At 50.6% G+C, this 15,882-nt stretch overlaps 1 protein-coding gene across 2 annotated transcripts in view; it reads right to left on the reverse strand.

Annotated features, from left to right (window-relative positions):
• Positions 1-4,569: 4,569 nt before the first annotated feature.
• The window catches only part of CCDC93 (CCC complex scaffolding subunit CCDC93), a 90,087-nt gene continuing 78,774 nt past the window's right edge, over positions 4,570-15,882 (reverse strand). The window contains exons 23-25 of one of the 2 annotated variants that reach the window (XM_077779606.1): positions 14,385-14,498; positions 9,677-9,748; positions 4,570-5,223 (exon numbers count right to left, since the gene is read on the reverse strand). In XM_077779606.1, the coding sequence (XP_077635732.1) occupies positions 9,695-9,748; positions 14,385-14,498 (168 nt within the window). In that variant the 3' untranslated portion in view covers positions 4,570-5,223; positions 9,677-9,694. Of the gene's footprint in view, positions 5,224-9,490; positions 9,749-14,384; positions 14,499-15,882 lie in introns of those variants that run through there. The other variant, XM_077779607.1, reaches the window with a different exon arrangement.

Raw genomic sequence — 15,882 nt, forward strand, 5'->3', positions numbered from 1 at the left:
GCTACTTAGGGTTTCCCTATCCTAGTCTTTTCTGTTCTACTTGTATTTTACTTTCATATCCTGTGCATTTCCTACAAGCCACATCAAATCCTCTGTGAACCAAGGCAGGGAAGAAAGGAATAGTCACACTGTTGTGTTTTACAGGCTGGAGCTCAAGCTTGGGGCTATTGGGGATTTTCCCCTCTTGGCTCAAACACACTAGGTGGCGTGAAGACCTCCCCTGTCTTTCTTCATAAAACACATAATCAGGAGGACATTTTAAGAGGATTACTTATTGGGCATCCCCTGTGTATTGCTGTTACTAGGTTTTATATACAAATGCTCCTTTAATCCTACACCTATCTTTCAAGGTAGGCATTGTTCTCATTTAACCACGTCCCGAGAGAAGAAGTAGCCTGCTCCTGATCATGCATGAACACCTAGCAGACCTGGTGGTGTGTGGGTGCCAGTCTGCCTGCATCCCAGCATGCGGCAGTGAAGGGAACCCACCGGAAGTCTGCCTGGACGCCATGTTCCCATGTGGGCTTGCATTTTGCAGCATAAGACCTGCGTGTGCTATAGTGGATGTGTCCCCCACCTCCCTTGTTCTAGCTGGATTCCAGGCAGGAGCCTTAGAGGAAGGATCTAGGGAGGGCTGGGGGAGGGGCACTTGAGGAATGGATGGTTTACTCTCACTCCCGGGTAGGATGCTTTATGACTGTGCTTGGTCGGCCTGGGCTTTGGCTTAATGTAGGATCACGATGGGAGCTTTCCAGGCAGAAGGAGTGATGTACGTTAAGTCCTTTGGAAACGGACATTGTTTGTTTGCTAATTTGGTGGCAACTTCTGCTGGACCTTTCAGACTTGAACCTTTTCTGCAGTAGGTAAGGCCTTCCCTGACCACTCACTGCAATGACAAAATGCTTCGATTTCTGAAACAGATCAGTTGATGACTGACTTTATGTAAGGATGCACTTGTAATTCCTTTTAATAAGAATATCAGAAATAACACTTTATTGGCAAAGTATCTGATTTAAAAGGAACATGCCAGGAACTTCTTTAATAAGCATGTTTCTCTTCTGCCTCAAATCTGCCTGAGGAAGAGGACTAAGGCAGGGGTAGGGGGATGTAAGAGGAATTAGTCTCTTCCCTGTTGGGATTCACTTGCTGATTAAGTATCACTACAGTGTCTTTGTGTCAGAATCCAGTTTCACAAAGTTCCAGGCTTGTAGGAAGGCTAAACCAGTTGTTGTATTTTATAATGCAGTCATATATAATGGATAAAGTATGATACTTTTCTTCCCTTCAACATGGCTTCCATGTTGTTGCAGGCATGTCTGAAAGGAGTTTGGATTCTGATCATGATTGCTCTCCTCTGTGAGCATCTATGCTGTGTGTGGGTACCATCCCTGAACACCTGCTCTTCTGGCCCCTGACCTGGTCCCCCTACACTAATGCTGGGTGGCACAGAGAAGTGTCTTTTATACTTCCGGTCACAACCTATCATGAAATCACTTTGGTGGCTGTCTCAGGCAGTTATGTTCTAAGACTGCACAGTGACAACAAAATCGGGGTGGTATAGAGCAACAATCCTTTACTACTTGCTGAGGGGTCTTTGAGTTGGCTGGGATCTTACTGATCTCTGGGCTCTTCTGGGCTCAGCTTCAGGTTGCAGTTTGTTTGGGTCTAAGTCTGTTCTGTGTGTCCCTCAACCTCCTTGGGCCAGCAGGGTATGTGATTCTCAAGAGACGTGTACATGGGGGACTTGTCAGTTGAGTGTCTGACTCTTGATTTCGGCTCAGGTCGTGATCTTGGTTGTGAGATCAAGCCTTATTTTGGGCTCTGTGCTGAGTGTGGAGTCTGCTTGGAATTTTCTCACTCTGTCTCCCTTTGCCTCTCCTGCTTGTGCGCTCTCAAAAACTAAATAAATAAATAAATAAATAAAAGTATACAAGTGGGCAAGCCCAACGACACCAGCACACTTCCAAGTCTTTGCTCAAGCCCGCAAACCAAACAAAAGCCTAAGGTCAAGGGCTGGGGAAGAGTACCCCACCCACCAGGATGCCACGACTACGGTGTTTGCTCTGGGGGAGTGAGGAATGGAAACAAACAATTCAGTTCTGCACAGGTGAAAAAGGGAGAGCATGGAAAATCTGAGCGTAGTGAAAGGGTAAGCATCGTCTCATAAAACTTGTGTGTCAGTGTGTTTTCATCTGGATTACCAGTCAGCCCCTGTCTGGCTCCCTGCTATTGAACTTGTTCCCCTGGGTCTGTCCTTGCTCAAATCTCCACACCCTCCAACAATTCCCCATGCAGGTCCCCCTCAGGCTCCTCAGACCCACCTCTGGGCTGCTCCTACCTCGATGCCTTTCCACCCAGGACTCTCTCTGACTGGTATCTCCCTCACACAGGTATTCCATGGCCCCCTCCCTTGCTGGTTGTGAGTTATTTTGTTTATATTTATATAATGCTAAGAACACTGGTATCCTAAGGAAGAGACAAACAACTGAAGAGTTTTTTCTAAAAAAAAATTTTTTTAACATTTATTTTTTGAGAGACAGAGAGCGACAGAGCACAAGTAGGGGAGGGGCAGAGAGAGAGAGAGGAGACATAGAATCCGAAGCAGGCTCCAGGCTCCGAGCTGTCAGCACAGAGCCCAACACGGGGCTCGAACTCACAAACTGTGAGATCATGACCTGAGCCAAAGTTGGACGCTCAACCGACTGAGCTACCCAGGTGCCCCTGAGGAAGTTTTTTCAAGATGGGACTTTCTGATCATAAAAACACTAGTGACTTAAACTTCTGAAACACAACAGCCCACAAATCTAGAAAATGCAAGACGTATTTTCTTACCTGAGGGAAGCTGAGAACCTGGAAACATTATCTTTGAACAATACCAATATTAAATTCACGCAGAGCAGTGAAGCTACCATAGTGTTGAAACCACAGAACCAACACCTGGTGTACACATGACCAGAATAAAACAGGAGCATGTAAAATAATGGGCAGTTTATAGAATTAAATGAAAATTAGGGTGGCCAAGAGTCAGAAGAAACAGGAAATTAAGGACAGGAGGCATTTTGTAAGCAGACGCTCTGGTGACATTTATGGTAAGCCTAGCTGGAACCAGTGGCTGGTACCGGGCAGGTCCTGATCAGGTGTGACATCTCCAGGAGCCAGCAAATTAACTGGCGCTCTGGTGAAGTTTCCAGAATGAAAAGCCAGGTAGTTCTCAGTAAAGAATTCTGTAAAGGTAGTCCTTAGCTACTCATACAATTGCAGCCATCGCCACCAAGCCAGACACTCCCAATCCTTCTGCCGTAGTCAGCATGGCGAAGCAATAGTGCAACATGGCTTCCATGGTTTACCTACCTTGTACACCTTCCTCACTGGAGTGCAGTGAAGGCAAGTTCTTTGTCCGCTCTGTCCACTGCTGCAGGTCCAGGGCCTGACACACAGTTGAAGCTCAAATATTTATTGGTTGAATGAGTAGTCAGGGAATTATTTTTCTCATGGAGCCCGAAATATCAGGGCATTGGGTCCCCAGGTTGGTTTAGAGGCTTGCCATGCCTTCAGGGAGCCTGGTTTTTCCATCTGCCAAGCTCAGTGGTGGGGGGTTCTCTCTTCTCACGGTCTCAAAATGGCTAAGGCTGCTCCAACACCTTGTCCTTCCCCAACAACCTGTAAGAACACAAGCTCTCCAAACATATCTTGCACTGAGCACTGGCAGGAAAGATTCCTCCCTAACCATGATGGGGCCAAAATGGAGTTAGAGGCCCGTTGCAAACAAATTCTTAGCCAACAGAAATGGACTGTCAGAAATGGACTGAGAACGGCTGTCCTGAGTCCTCTCCTGGGGCTGGACACTTACTGCCTCAGGGCTGGACAAAATCAGTTCTGCAGGAGAGAGGGGTGGGGAAAAGCCCCCCACAGCAGGTCTCCATGTGGGACAGGGACGGCTCCCTTGGACCATGACTCAGGGGTGCCATCTCCATCATTTGCACCCCAAAAGCCAGAGCAACGGGGCTGTGTTGTGACCCTTGTGAGAGAGAAGCAATCCCAGCAGCCCTGGTCTGTTCCCAGGGTGCAGCCACTTCACGGCCCCGTTTCCCTGTCCCTGCCCCCTCACCACCACCCAACACATGCACACATTCTAAGCAGAGTCATCCTCGCCGCTCTGCCTCCCCAAAGCCGTCCTAACAGAAGACATTCGCTCCCTTCTTGTTTCCCTATTTCCCCCAAGACCCAAGACCATGAGGGACTCATCACTCTGGGCTAGGGCTTTCAATTCCCAAGGAGAGCAGATTCACCAAACAAGGATCTTGTGTTGTGTTTCTATTCTGTAGAAAAAGAAACCAGAGGAGCCTGGGTGGCTTAGTCGGTTAAGCGTCCGACTTTTGCTTAGGTCATGATCTCGCGGTTCGTGGGTTCGAGCCCCGCGTCAGGCTCTGTGCTGACTGCCAGCTCAGAGCCTGGAGCCTGTTTCAGTCTGTGACTCCCTCTCTCTCTGACCCTTCCCTGCTCACGCTGTCTCTCTCTCTCTCTCTCCTAGAAATAAATTAAAAAAAAAAAAAAGAAAATGAAACCAAATTAAAATTTAAAAACTTTATTTTTTTGAATAGATAATACATGTACATGGTATAAAATTCAAAAGGTACAAAAGGTATACAGTGAAAAGTAATCCCCACCCTCTCCCCAGAGGCAAGCAAGGCTGACAGGTCCCACTGCACCCTCCCTCCCAGAGATGCTTGAGGCATAGGCGAGCAGGTATGCGTGATACCTGTGTGCGCGCGCACGTATACACTCATTGACACACGCTTTTCTCCATCCTCTTCCTCTTTTTAAAAACAAACACTAGTACATCAAGAGCCTCTCTTCCCCTTCCCCCACTTGGCCGTACACCTTAGGGATCACCCCATGGCAGTACATAGAGAGCGACTTGGTTCTTATAAACTGAACGGCCCACTGTGTGGATTCACCATACTTTATTTAACCATTTCCCTATGGTGGTGGTAGTTTCCAACTTTTTGCCATTACAAACAACGCTGCAGTCAAAATCCTTGTACACGGGAAACATTCCTGGACACAGCACTGCTGGCTCAAAGAATGTGTGCACTTGCCATAGATCTCGTCAGCTACCCTCCACGGACGCTGTACGGCTCCTGCTTCTGCCAACACGGCATCCCGGCGCTGCGCCCGGCTTGTGGCTTCACGCGGCCGAGTCATTTCAACCAGTCAGGTTACCTTTAGGTTCATGACATACCATGAGCCAAGCCTTCGTGTGATCTGATCTCCCAGATTACTATATTCCCTTTATCCCCCCTTCCCCCCCACTGTGTGGGGAAAACATACGTGAAAGGGAATTCCTTGGACAGATTAGAGACCTCTGACACCCCTGTCATCCCAGACTTCGAGGATCGACTACGACAAACACACCCTGAGATCCTCTCAAGCTGCTGAATAAACTGGTCTACCTGTATTCAAACTAAGCGTAAATCAAATGAACGTTTCAGTCTGAGCTCTGCTAATAAAGGGATGCAAAGTCACAATTTAGAGAAGCTATTTTATCCGACTAGAATTTCCCGGTCTTTCACCGAGCCGGGTTCTGGGGAGACCGCAAGGTCCCTGCTCTCGCTGCTCTTCCACTCTGGGCGGGGGTGGGGTGGGCAGGCAACAGGCTTGGCAAAGGACTAAGAGATCAGACAGTGCCACCAAGGCAGCGGGCAGGGGAACGGGCAGAACGCGGTCAGGGCCGCAGGGCGATGCCCAGCGGGTCCGCACAGGAGCGGGCTGTCAGGGAAAGCCGCTGGCTGCGATCTTGGGTGGCCAGCGATCCAGGCAGAGGCAACTGCAGGGACAACAGCCGTGGGCAGGTATGAGCTTGGTGCCTTCAAGGAATGTAAGGCTGACGCGGAAAACCCAGAGCATTCCCTACACCGTCAGATGGGTCACAGTCCAGTGACTAGATCCGCTCAACGCTTCTGCACATTTCTCATGAGAAGAGCGGGGACCGTGACGACATGATTTTTTACAGTGTTTTCGGCCTGCCGCCATGTGCTTGAGAAGACATGCTCTGGACTTGGAAGGAAAGACTAAGGCAAGGCCCGGGAGTCTCTGAAGACGCCTCACATGGGGCACCCCCGATCCATGCCCAGCCGTGCAGACAGATGGCGGGCACCGCACCTCGCTGGGCTCTTCACTGTACTGCCGTGCCTCGAAGCCAGCACCGGCCACAAGTACATCACCAAGTGCTTCCTTGAGGTTACTCCTCAAAGCGTATTCCAGCCAGCTCTCTGCCTCTCACGCTCAGCCAAAGTCACTGTGAAAGCTAACTGCTAGAATGTCCACCTCCTTTGTACACCAAAGGCCAGTCACCTGCACAGAGGGCAGGACAGGGCCACGCCCAGGTGACAGGAGTTGAGGTAGCACAGGTTTACGGGCCACTGCTTACTGTCCACAGTGCCTTTTCTGGCAGGTCTGCTCTGGTCACCACAGACGTGATCGGGGCCGTCAACGTGTAGCCTGAGGTCACAGGGACGGTGCTTTGTGAGGTAGTATGGGGCTGCCCGAGGCCTTCCCCGTGCTCTGCTCCTGCTTTCAGGAGGCCCCGAGGGCTACGCTGTCTGGCCGGGTGCTTCCTCGGCCTGAGAAGGGCCTGCTCTCCGTACCCGCCCCTCTGCTTCGGAAGGCAGCTATGCTCACCACTATACCACCAATGCCGCCCCTCTGCCTTCGGGCCCGCGGCCAGACTCAGGAGACACCAGCAGGACGTGGCTACCCACAGGGTACGGGTAATGGACCAGAACCCAGTTATAACCGTACACCTGATGCTCCATCAAGAACGTAGCCCTGACAAACTTAGAATTTGCCCTCTCTGTTCAGAAAGGAAACAGACCCTGCTGTGGAGTTTTGGCCGCATCCTCTAACATTGGGCACCTCCTGCTAAGTATAGCTAGCTGGCTCCGGAGACCGAATCCAGGCCAAGAACAAGAGGTGTCCAGCTGCCTCAGAGATGGGCTGTGCTCCTCAAGTCCATACTGCTCAGCAGCTCCGGTTTGGGTGTAAACCGAGGCAGCCCCATGCACTCATGAGATGCATGTGGGGGAGGGAAGCCCCGACCCAGAGGCTGGAGGAGAATGCCAGGGCACCGGGCGGCCAGCCCTGGGAAGGCTGCCAGGTGAGCAAGCTCACTGCTCTGGCCGAACAGGGACAACTAAATGCTTCCTGGGGAGACTTTATTCCTCATTTCATAAATGCAACTTAAGGATGTATCCCTGCTTCTTCTTTTTTTAAAACTCCAGAACAGTCTGTGGGTTAGCCGAATACCCAGCCGTACCCTGGGCACACAAGATGTCCTGGGAGGAACTTTCCTGAGTGACTTCTGAAATGAAGGGGGCCTCGGGCATCACTTGAACCTGTAAGGCCTGACCGTAAGGCACACTTAAGTGTCCCAGTCACTCACAAAGATGGCATCGCTTTGCGGGCCACCTGCGGTAAACATGGGGTTCTCAAGCCTGGCTTCTGCAGTCTCACCCGAGCTCTGTCCAAGGGATAGGAACCAGCCTGTATTTGGTCTTGTAGAATTTAAAGGGAAAAAGAGATCTTCTAATACCTCTCTGTGCCCGAACCAAATCAAATGACACTCTTTGGGAATACAGCACAATGCTGTCACTTTAAAAAAGGTTATCAGTTGCTTTGGACTGGGGGTGTCCACACGTTCCCCGACAGCAGAGAGGTGGGCGACCGGCCCGGGAATGTAACCCGCTCCTCCTCCCTGCCACCTTCGCACAAGTCATCTCCTAACTGCACAAAACACTGTCAGCGAAGGGTCTCCGAGCTTCTTGACAAGAAAACACAGACGTTTCCCTGAACCTGAAACACGTGCGGTTACACTGCCCTCTCCCTCCTCTGTCCTCAGAGAGCTGCCTGCTTTCTCACTGTGTCACTTGCTTCAGCTTCGCGGGCCCTTGCAAAAATTAGTCTGCAGATGACCGTGGCCGAGGGAGCGGCTGGAGGGCGGTGACAGGCCGGGAAGGGCACGCGCGGCCCAGGGCAGCACCCATTTGCATCCCGCGGCTCCCGGCTCATCTCAGGGAGGCCGTCCCCCCCACCCCCTGCAAGCCTCGCTGCCCTCACGCGGAAACCCATGGTCGGGGCTAATCCGGCGTGAGGGGCTTGAAGTCTGTCCACATCACACTTGCTTTGCGCACACATTAGGAACTAAAACTGAATGCAGTGTTCCTGCGACTGCACCGAGTGCCATCTGCCTGACACGTGGAAGCTCCTAGGTCCTACGGTCCAGACTTGCTGACTAGCACATGTGCAAGGTGTAGGCGGAAGGAAGCGCAAACCTCACCTTGGGGTCAACTGAACACGGCTGGGCTGCCAGCCGCCTGGAGGCCGGGGCATGGGGAGCTCCGTGGCTGGTTTGGACGGCTCGTTTTCAGAGGATCAAGGCCATGGCCCCGCTCTCCGTCAAGACCCCCCAAGGGCCGGTCCCGGCCGGCCTTTCCTGCAGACAGGCCTAGCCATCCCTTTCCCAACAAGCACAGGCGGGCTCTCCCTGCACCCGCCCGCGTTTCTAATTACAGGTGTACCTGATCCAAACTGGCCTCCCCACCTATGAACATGCACCTCTCCATTCAGACCTGGCCCAAGTCCTGCCTCCTCCGTGCAGCCTCCTGGGTCTCTGCACACTCACTACTCTTCCTCGTCCAGTGTCGTCTCTGGGATCTAGCAGGTGCCGCCCTGGGCCTCAGGGGACGGAGCGTCTGCAGCTCGTCTCTGTGCTCACCCATGAACCTATGCAGGTGTGGTGTACAGGGAATGTGCTCCTCCTAATGACGGGGGTGCACAAGACCCACCACATCTGGCCGGGACTCGAAACAGAAGTAGGGTGTGATAAGGTGTCGTTCTTATTTAGGCATCCTCAATAGGAGGCCCCTGTTTTCAATTTTTGGTGAAGTAAACTTGTACGAACGTGTACGAACCGGACCAACGGCAGCCCCGAGCTCTCCCTGCACCACGCCGTTAGGACTGCCGGCTGGCATCCAGAAGAGCCAGGAACAAAAGGCACAAGGTAAGTGAAGGGCCTTCAAGGCCAACACTCACACGGGCTGGTCATTCAGCTGAAAGCCTGTGTTTACTAAAAAAAAAAAAAAAAAAAAAAAAAAAAAAAAAAAAAAACCCCANAATACAAAAACAAAAACAAAAAACCCCCCAAAACCTCAGCTGACCAAGCTCTGGGGTCAAGCAGGCTACTTTTGCTCCCCAGGCCACTTGCAGGGCCTGAGCTTCAGGGCCTGTGTTTTATACTTGTTTCCCTCAGGGCTTACTTCTCACTGCTTGCTCAATTAATGCTTGCTGAACAAATGAATTCCTTTTTATTCAGGGAGTCCATACAAATACAGGTACCTTCATATGTGCAATGTTACTGGAGAAATAAAAGTTGAACTGACACAGAACAAACACTGCCCACGTTTCTTCATAGGACGACGGGCATGATCCAAGCCACCAGGCTCACACTGTCTGATTCCATCGACAACAGAGAGATGAAGTGGAAGCAAATGGGAGGGAGGAAATACGCAGGGTGCTGAGGTGGTTACACCTGCATCTCTCTACCGTAGTGTTCAGAACCATTTCACCATCCTGTAGTTGATATATGGCATTAACAAAAAAAAAAAAATCAGAGACATACAATGACATCTGGGAGCTTTCAGGAGGCCTTGGCTTTCACCTTGGACAGCAGCACCTCATTCTTGCGGCCCTCCTGGAAAGGAAGCAGAAAGACAGCATGCAGAGAGGTGGTGACGACAGGAGCTCTCACGTGAGCCTGACAGTCTTACTATCTTTACCCCGTTCCGAGGACAGGACCTACGGACCAATGAAACCACTCCNCCAGCACTGCAGGACTTCCTGGAGATGGTCACCTGACTCAGTGCCAGAATAGCTACAATGACTTGGTTTCTGGGCTGTAAGATGGATAAATGGATGAGGATTAGGCACGGTCATTGCAAAAGACTTCATGAAGCCACCGAAAGGCTCAAGGGGACAGCAGCAGAGAGCAGACACTCCTGTTCTAACCTTGGACCACTATGATGAGGGAGGGGCAAGGTGCTCGGAGCCAGCAGCTGAAGGAGTGACCTAGCTCACACAGCAAGCAGGACACAGCACAGTTCTTACTCTGACAATGGTGAAGGTCAAGAATATCCTTGGTTTTAAGAAAGAAACTCACAAAAGACAGGGTGAGAGAGAGGCATTGAGGGACACCTCCCCTTTTAAAACTGAGCTGTATGAAGTCCATTACTGCATGTACTGAGGGAGATAACTGATGGAGGTCACTGATGCCATGTCATGTGTGTGGAATCTGACATCCAGTGGTGCAAGGTCACCTCTGCGTGGCTTTGTATCCCCTTCCTTAAAAGCATCTCACTCTGCATCCTCCCTCCCTCTTGTCCCCACTGGTCCTGATAGCTCGGGGTATCCTTGATACCTCCATCTGCTGGCAAACATGCCCTCTCCCGCCTCTGGCCATGCCACCAGGAGCCCTGCTAAAACTGAGAGGTGCACATGGTAGTGGGAAGGGCCCGGAGAGGCAAGCTGGAGGGCGGAGGCCTGAGCTTGAGGCCAGGCCTCCAGCAGCCATGTTTCCTGGGGATTCCCCTGCGGGGGAAGAAATTCTTTCACCCTTGAACCACCTGGATCCAAGAACCCGAGAGTCAATGTTCCCAACTCTCTGGGCCTGGCTATGTGCTCCCAGCTCTCTGGAAGCCCTTTGTTCTTTCTGGCGGTGTCGTGGCTCATGTTTGCAGTGACCCTGCTTTCACTAGGTGCCAGTTCACCTGGAGGTACTTATTTTTCTCCTCCGAGCTGGGGGATAGCTAGGCTCTGGGCCCAGGGTGTAGCTGAATGATTCTGGCAGAAGCAAAGTACTCTGACACTTTTTGAGCACCTGTTTCTGGAGGGGGAGGCAGTTACTTTATCTTGGGGCGGATGGGAAGAGAATGAAGTTGAGTAACATTTGTTGTACTAGAGAACTAAGGTTTCCTTTTTAAAATGAGTTACTGAGACTTGCTTGGGGAGAAAACCTCCAGCTGAAAACAAAGAGTGTGTGTGTGTGTGTGGGGGGGGGGGGGGGCNTCACACTATTATTAAATTACTTTCTCTACTTCTGTGTATTTTTTGGAAATTTCCACAACAAAAAAGATAAAACAACAAAACAGTGACTGAATACATTCGGTTATCACCCACTTCAACTTCTAAACGAGGCAAAAACAGCGCAGAAGGATCCACATGCCCCAGCAGAGTCCCCAGCAGGGGTCACTGTGTGTGTCACATGGCGCTCAGACGGTGCCTGAACTCTTGCAGCTGGCACCTGGTGTGTGAACCCTGATTAGGTTTCATGCAGGCTACTGAAGTCCTTTTGAGAAACTACAGAAAGGCACTGTCTGTCTGTTCAAAGCAAATACACAAAAGGTCCCTCAGGCATTTCTTCCTAGAAGGAAGGGGAAAATGCCTCCTTGCTTCTGTTTCTTTCCTACTGAAGATGGTATGGGCCCATGTGCTGCACACAGCACTTTGGCCTCCTGGGCATCATGTGCTCAAAGCCCAGCTTCGTGAGAACGGACGGTCTGCATTCCTCAGCCTGCATTCCTCAGCGCTGGTTTGATGACCTCAGAGAGACTATGGTTGAGGCACATAGTTAATTAACATAATATGGCAATTAAACTGATCTCCTGGCAGACTTGCTAGTAACAAGCTCTAGCTGGGGCGAGCGAGCCAGTAGGAGTTTGGAGATGACCAGAGGTCTCAGTACCAGAGGAGGCTAGGGGTCAGGACGCAGGGCACCACTGAGCTCAGTGAATGAGGAGCAAACCAAACCCAACGGAGGGGAGGTACTAACGTGGCCAAGGGCCGTGCTCTGGACCATGATACGGTGCTCTGCACGAAGAGTGATGGGTGCCAAGGGCCCGGAAATGGTGGGAGTTTAGAACCTGGGAGTAGAAGACCAGGTAGGCTGGGGGGAGACAAAGAAAGAGACCAGAACAGAGAGGGTTCTGGAAGAAGACTTTGCCCTGAGATGAAAGTCTGCTTTTCCAAACTGTTCTTCCACTGCAGATGAGACCTGCCTGGCACTGCACTATGTCACAGTAGCATTAGCCTGGCCGAAGGGATTGGGGGGAGGGACCTGGGGGCACTGGGGAGCAGCCAGCCCCTGTCAACCTGTGGGGGCCCCAAGAGGGGCCAAGTTGCCTCACAGGAGCTTGTGGAAAAGAGTCAAGATGTGGCGACACGGACATGCAACTGCTAATTTTAAAGTTTTGCCAAGTAAAATATTTAAAAAAAAGGAGCACATACTATCAATTTTAATGTCAAAAAATATGAAAGTATGCTATTTTTTCCCCAAAGGTAAGTCCTTTAAGTGAAATATATTTAGCTGTCTGAAGAACATATTATATTCTCCTTCCCCTTTCTCTCTCCAACTTGCTTTGGACTGAGGGAAACAGGCATGGGCAAGGCCATGGTCAGGAGTCTCAGCCAGCTTGGGCAGACCCTCCCCTGCTCTCTGGGGTGCAAGTCTGTGCCTGGGGAGGCCGGGACAGAAATCCTGATGCTTAACCTATCTGAAGGAACTGTTTCCTTTGGAGGTCATCCTAAGCCCTTAGCCCTGAGCTTTTCTGCTTTGCTTTTATTTGCTTTGATTCTGACGGCTTATACTTGTCGTCCCCAGCTTGCCTGCTTTTTGTTTCTGCTGTCAAAGGGTAGTGCTGGCGTGTCCAAGCAACATTCGAAATTTAATTTTTCTCCACTGGGCCTTTTCTTTTTGTGAGTTATTTGCATTCAAGGGAAGAAAAGCTCTGCTAGGTCCTGTTTGATCCCTGCCTGCTTGCTCACTAGCCCTTCTGACCCCCGCTAACCATGAGGGGTCCTACCCAGAGCACCTCACCACTCCGTCACCACGCTGCCCAGCCGTAGGTCTCACTGCTGCTCGCCCATGGCCAAGTCCTCATCTGAGACAGACCTTCCCTGACCACACCATCTCCATCAGTGCCCCCAAGCCCGAGGCAAAGAGTGAAATGACTTGTTTACTAGGGTTTCTGTTTCCTAGCTTGTTATCCATCTCCCCATCACGACATAAACTCTGTGACGTAGAGACCGGGTCTGATATACCCCCGGGGTCCTGGTAGGAGCTGGAAGAACATTTATGGAAAGTATGAAAGATTTCAAAATGTCTATGGGTTGTAGCTCTTAAAAGCTAAATTAAACAAACAAACAAACAAACAAACAGGAAGGAGGGGTGCCTGGGTGGCTCAGTCAGTTGAGTGTCTGACTCTTGACTTCAGCTCAGGTCATGATCTCACAGTTCGTGGGGTCCAGTCCTGCACTGGGATTCTCTCTCTCTCCCTCTCTCTCTGCCCCTCCCCTGCTTGCTCACATTCACTCTCTCTCTCTCTTAAAATAAATAAATAAACATTTAAAATAAAAGGAAGAAGAAGTAGAAAAGGAAAAGGATACGGTAGAAAGGAAGAGAGAAAAGTCTAAAGATATATAGGAACAAAATTATTGGTATGAATAGATTATATTTTTTATTCTGTAGACCAAACAGCAGGACACAACTACACCTCTGGCTCCTCTATATTCAGCAATCTCCAAACTCACTGAAACCACATGGATTTGGGTTAGAAAGGGGGAAGGAATTCCCGAAAATGAAGTTGCTGATATCCCAGTAAGTGACAAAATGAAGTCTCCTTTCTGGAAAATCTCTTAAGAAAAGTGTAAACACTTTTCTTTCTGGACCCGTGAAGAGTAACCCTGCCCAAACGCAGGCAGAAACGACAAAGACGAACAAAATGCAGTTGGGTGCTGGGTGCTACGGGCGCCAGAAACAGTGCTAGGTGCCTTCACCCTCAACTGACCCAGCGAAGGTCAGAACCCACGATGAGGAAACAGGTTTGGAGGGAGTAAGTCACTGGCCGAGTGCACGGCTGGTAGGTGGTAAAGGCAGGGTTTGAACCCAAGCCAGCCACATTCAAAATTCACTCTTCCTACAGGCTTCTCAAGGTCCCTCCCCATTGTATTCTAGATCTGAATATATAACAACTGCTGTTTCCAGGTGACTCTTGATGTAGGCCGATGGGGCTTTCTCTTGTGAGTATGATATGCTGATTAAATATTAGAGGAATGAAAATAAAGACATGACATCTCTTGAACATTCAATTCGAGACTCAAGATGGGCCACCGAACCACGCCGTACTGAACTACCTAGATGTCGTGCTTTACTGTTGGGATCACGCTGCCAACCTGCTATTATGCACCAGTGGAAAACCAGAGAATTCATTCTCAATGCCCCCCCTCCCCCTCCCCGCCCCCAAAGCCTTACATGCCTGGCCCAACCCTCCTCTTACCTCCTTGAACTCTTTCACAGTCTTGAAGTACAGCCTTTGTTTTTCTAACAGTTCCAAGTACTGGTCATTCAGCTGGTCTCTTCTCATTTTGTTCTCTTGCTTCTTCTTTTCCATCTGTTGAAACATTTCAGAAAACGGTGATGAAAAGGCTTGTTGTGACCAAGGGCTGTTGGTAGCATCCCAAAGGAGAATATGACCAACATTTTTGTGGACTTCCTTCATTTCCCTTCTATACATTACTTCTGGATTTATTATTTGCACGATGTACATAGAGGCTTCTCTACTTCACTCAGCAATTCTATCATTGGGCACTGTTCGTGTGTGTGTGTGTCTGTGCGTGTGATTACAATTTCACAACAAACGGGTTGGGGGTTCCCAACCAGGGGCTATGTTGCCCCCCAAAGGGCATGAGGGAATGTGTGGGGACAGACACCAGTGAGGAGGGGGCAATGCTGGTGAATCCTGGTAGGAGCCAGCAATGCTGCAAAACATCCTACATCACACACAACAGCCTCCACACGACAAGGAGTGGTTGTTTCTGGTCCAAAATGTTGACTGTGTTAAGACTGAGAAACTCGTATTTAAATAACTGAGTCCTGTTTTCATTTAACGTAAATATGTCCACGCTGCTGTGCACTTTCTACAATGAAAACTATACAAGATTCCTGATCATACTGCTAACTTACCCATCTTTCTAGTCATGCACAATTAAGGTTGTTTCCAGGATGCTGACCTCATAAATAAAGGCTGGATTTGGGTCAGAGAGACTTTTCTGAGGTACCTGACAGCTTCGTTATTCAACAAACACTGTGTGGACACCCTGCGCACTAAATGCTGTGGGGATGAGGCAATGTCACTGCTCCCACGGAGGGTGCATGCTGAAGGAACAGGCGCTAACCAAGCACCTCACACAAAGGGCTCCGTGTGCAAACCCCCACCTGTGATCGGCACTGTGAAGGGAATGACAGAGTTGGGTGACAGAGAGGAGGGCGCCTGGCCTCCTCAGACCAGATGGTCAGGGAGCGCTCCCTGAGGAAGCGACATTCAGGCAGAAAGTTACAGTGGCCAGCTGGTGCCTGGCTGTGGCAGGTGCTCAAGAGTACACTGGACGGATTCCTTGGTCTCCTGACGCCGGAGCCGCGCTCCTGAGTGACATGCTGGGAGGGATCAGTCGACACAGGGTGAAGTTGAACTGGCTGCACCGTATTCCGCACTCAGCCTGTCTCCCTGCCATGGGCCGATCACATGGATGAAGTGTGCCCAGCGTGCCCCCTGGCCCTTCCCAGCCTTGCTCGGGGAAAGGCCTACCCCACACACACATTCCTCTGCCTGGTCTGCTCCTGACCATGTATCCAGCTCCTACGTCACCTGGTGACCTAGTTCCGAGTCCCCGTTCTCCTCTTTCACAGGTGTGCATGTGGGCACCTGTTGCGTGCCCGTGCCCAGCTCTGGAGTCTGGTGACATGCCTTCCCCAGGGTGTCCCGTGCTCCCTACTGG

The sequence above is a fragment of the Crocuta crocuta genome, unplaced genomic scaffold (assembly GCF_008692635.1).
Source record: "Crocuta crocuta isolate KB4526 unplaced genomic scaffold, BGI_CrCroc_1.0 scaffold18, whole genome shotgun sequence".
In the NCBI taxonomy this organism is placed as follows: Eukaryota; Metazoa; Chordata; class Mammalia; order Carnivora; family Hyaenidae; genus Crocuta; species Crocuta crocuta.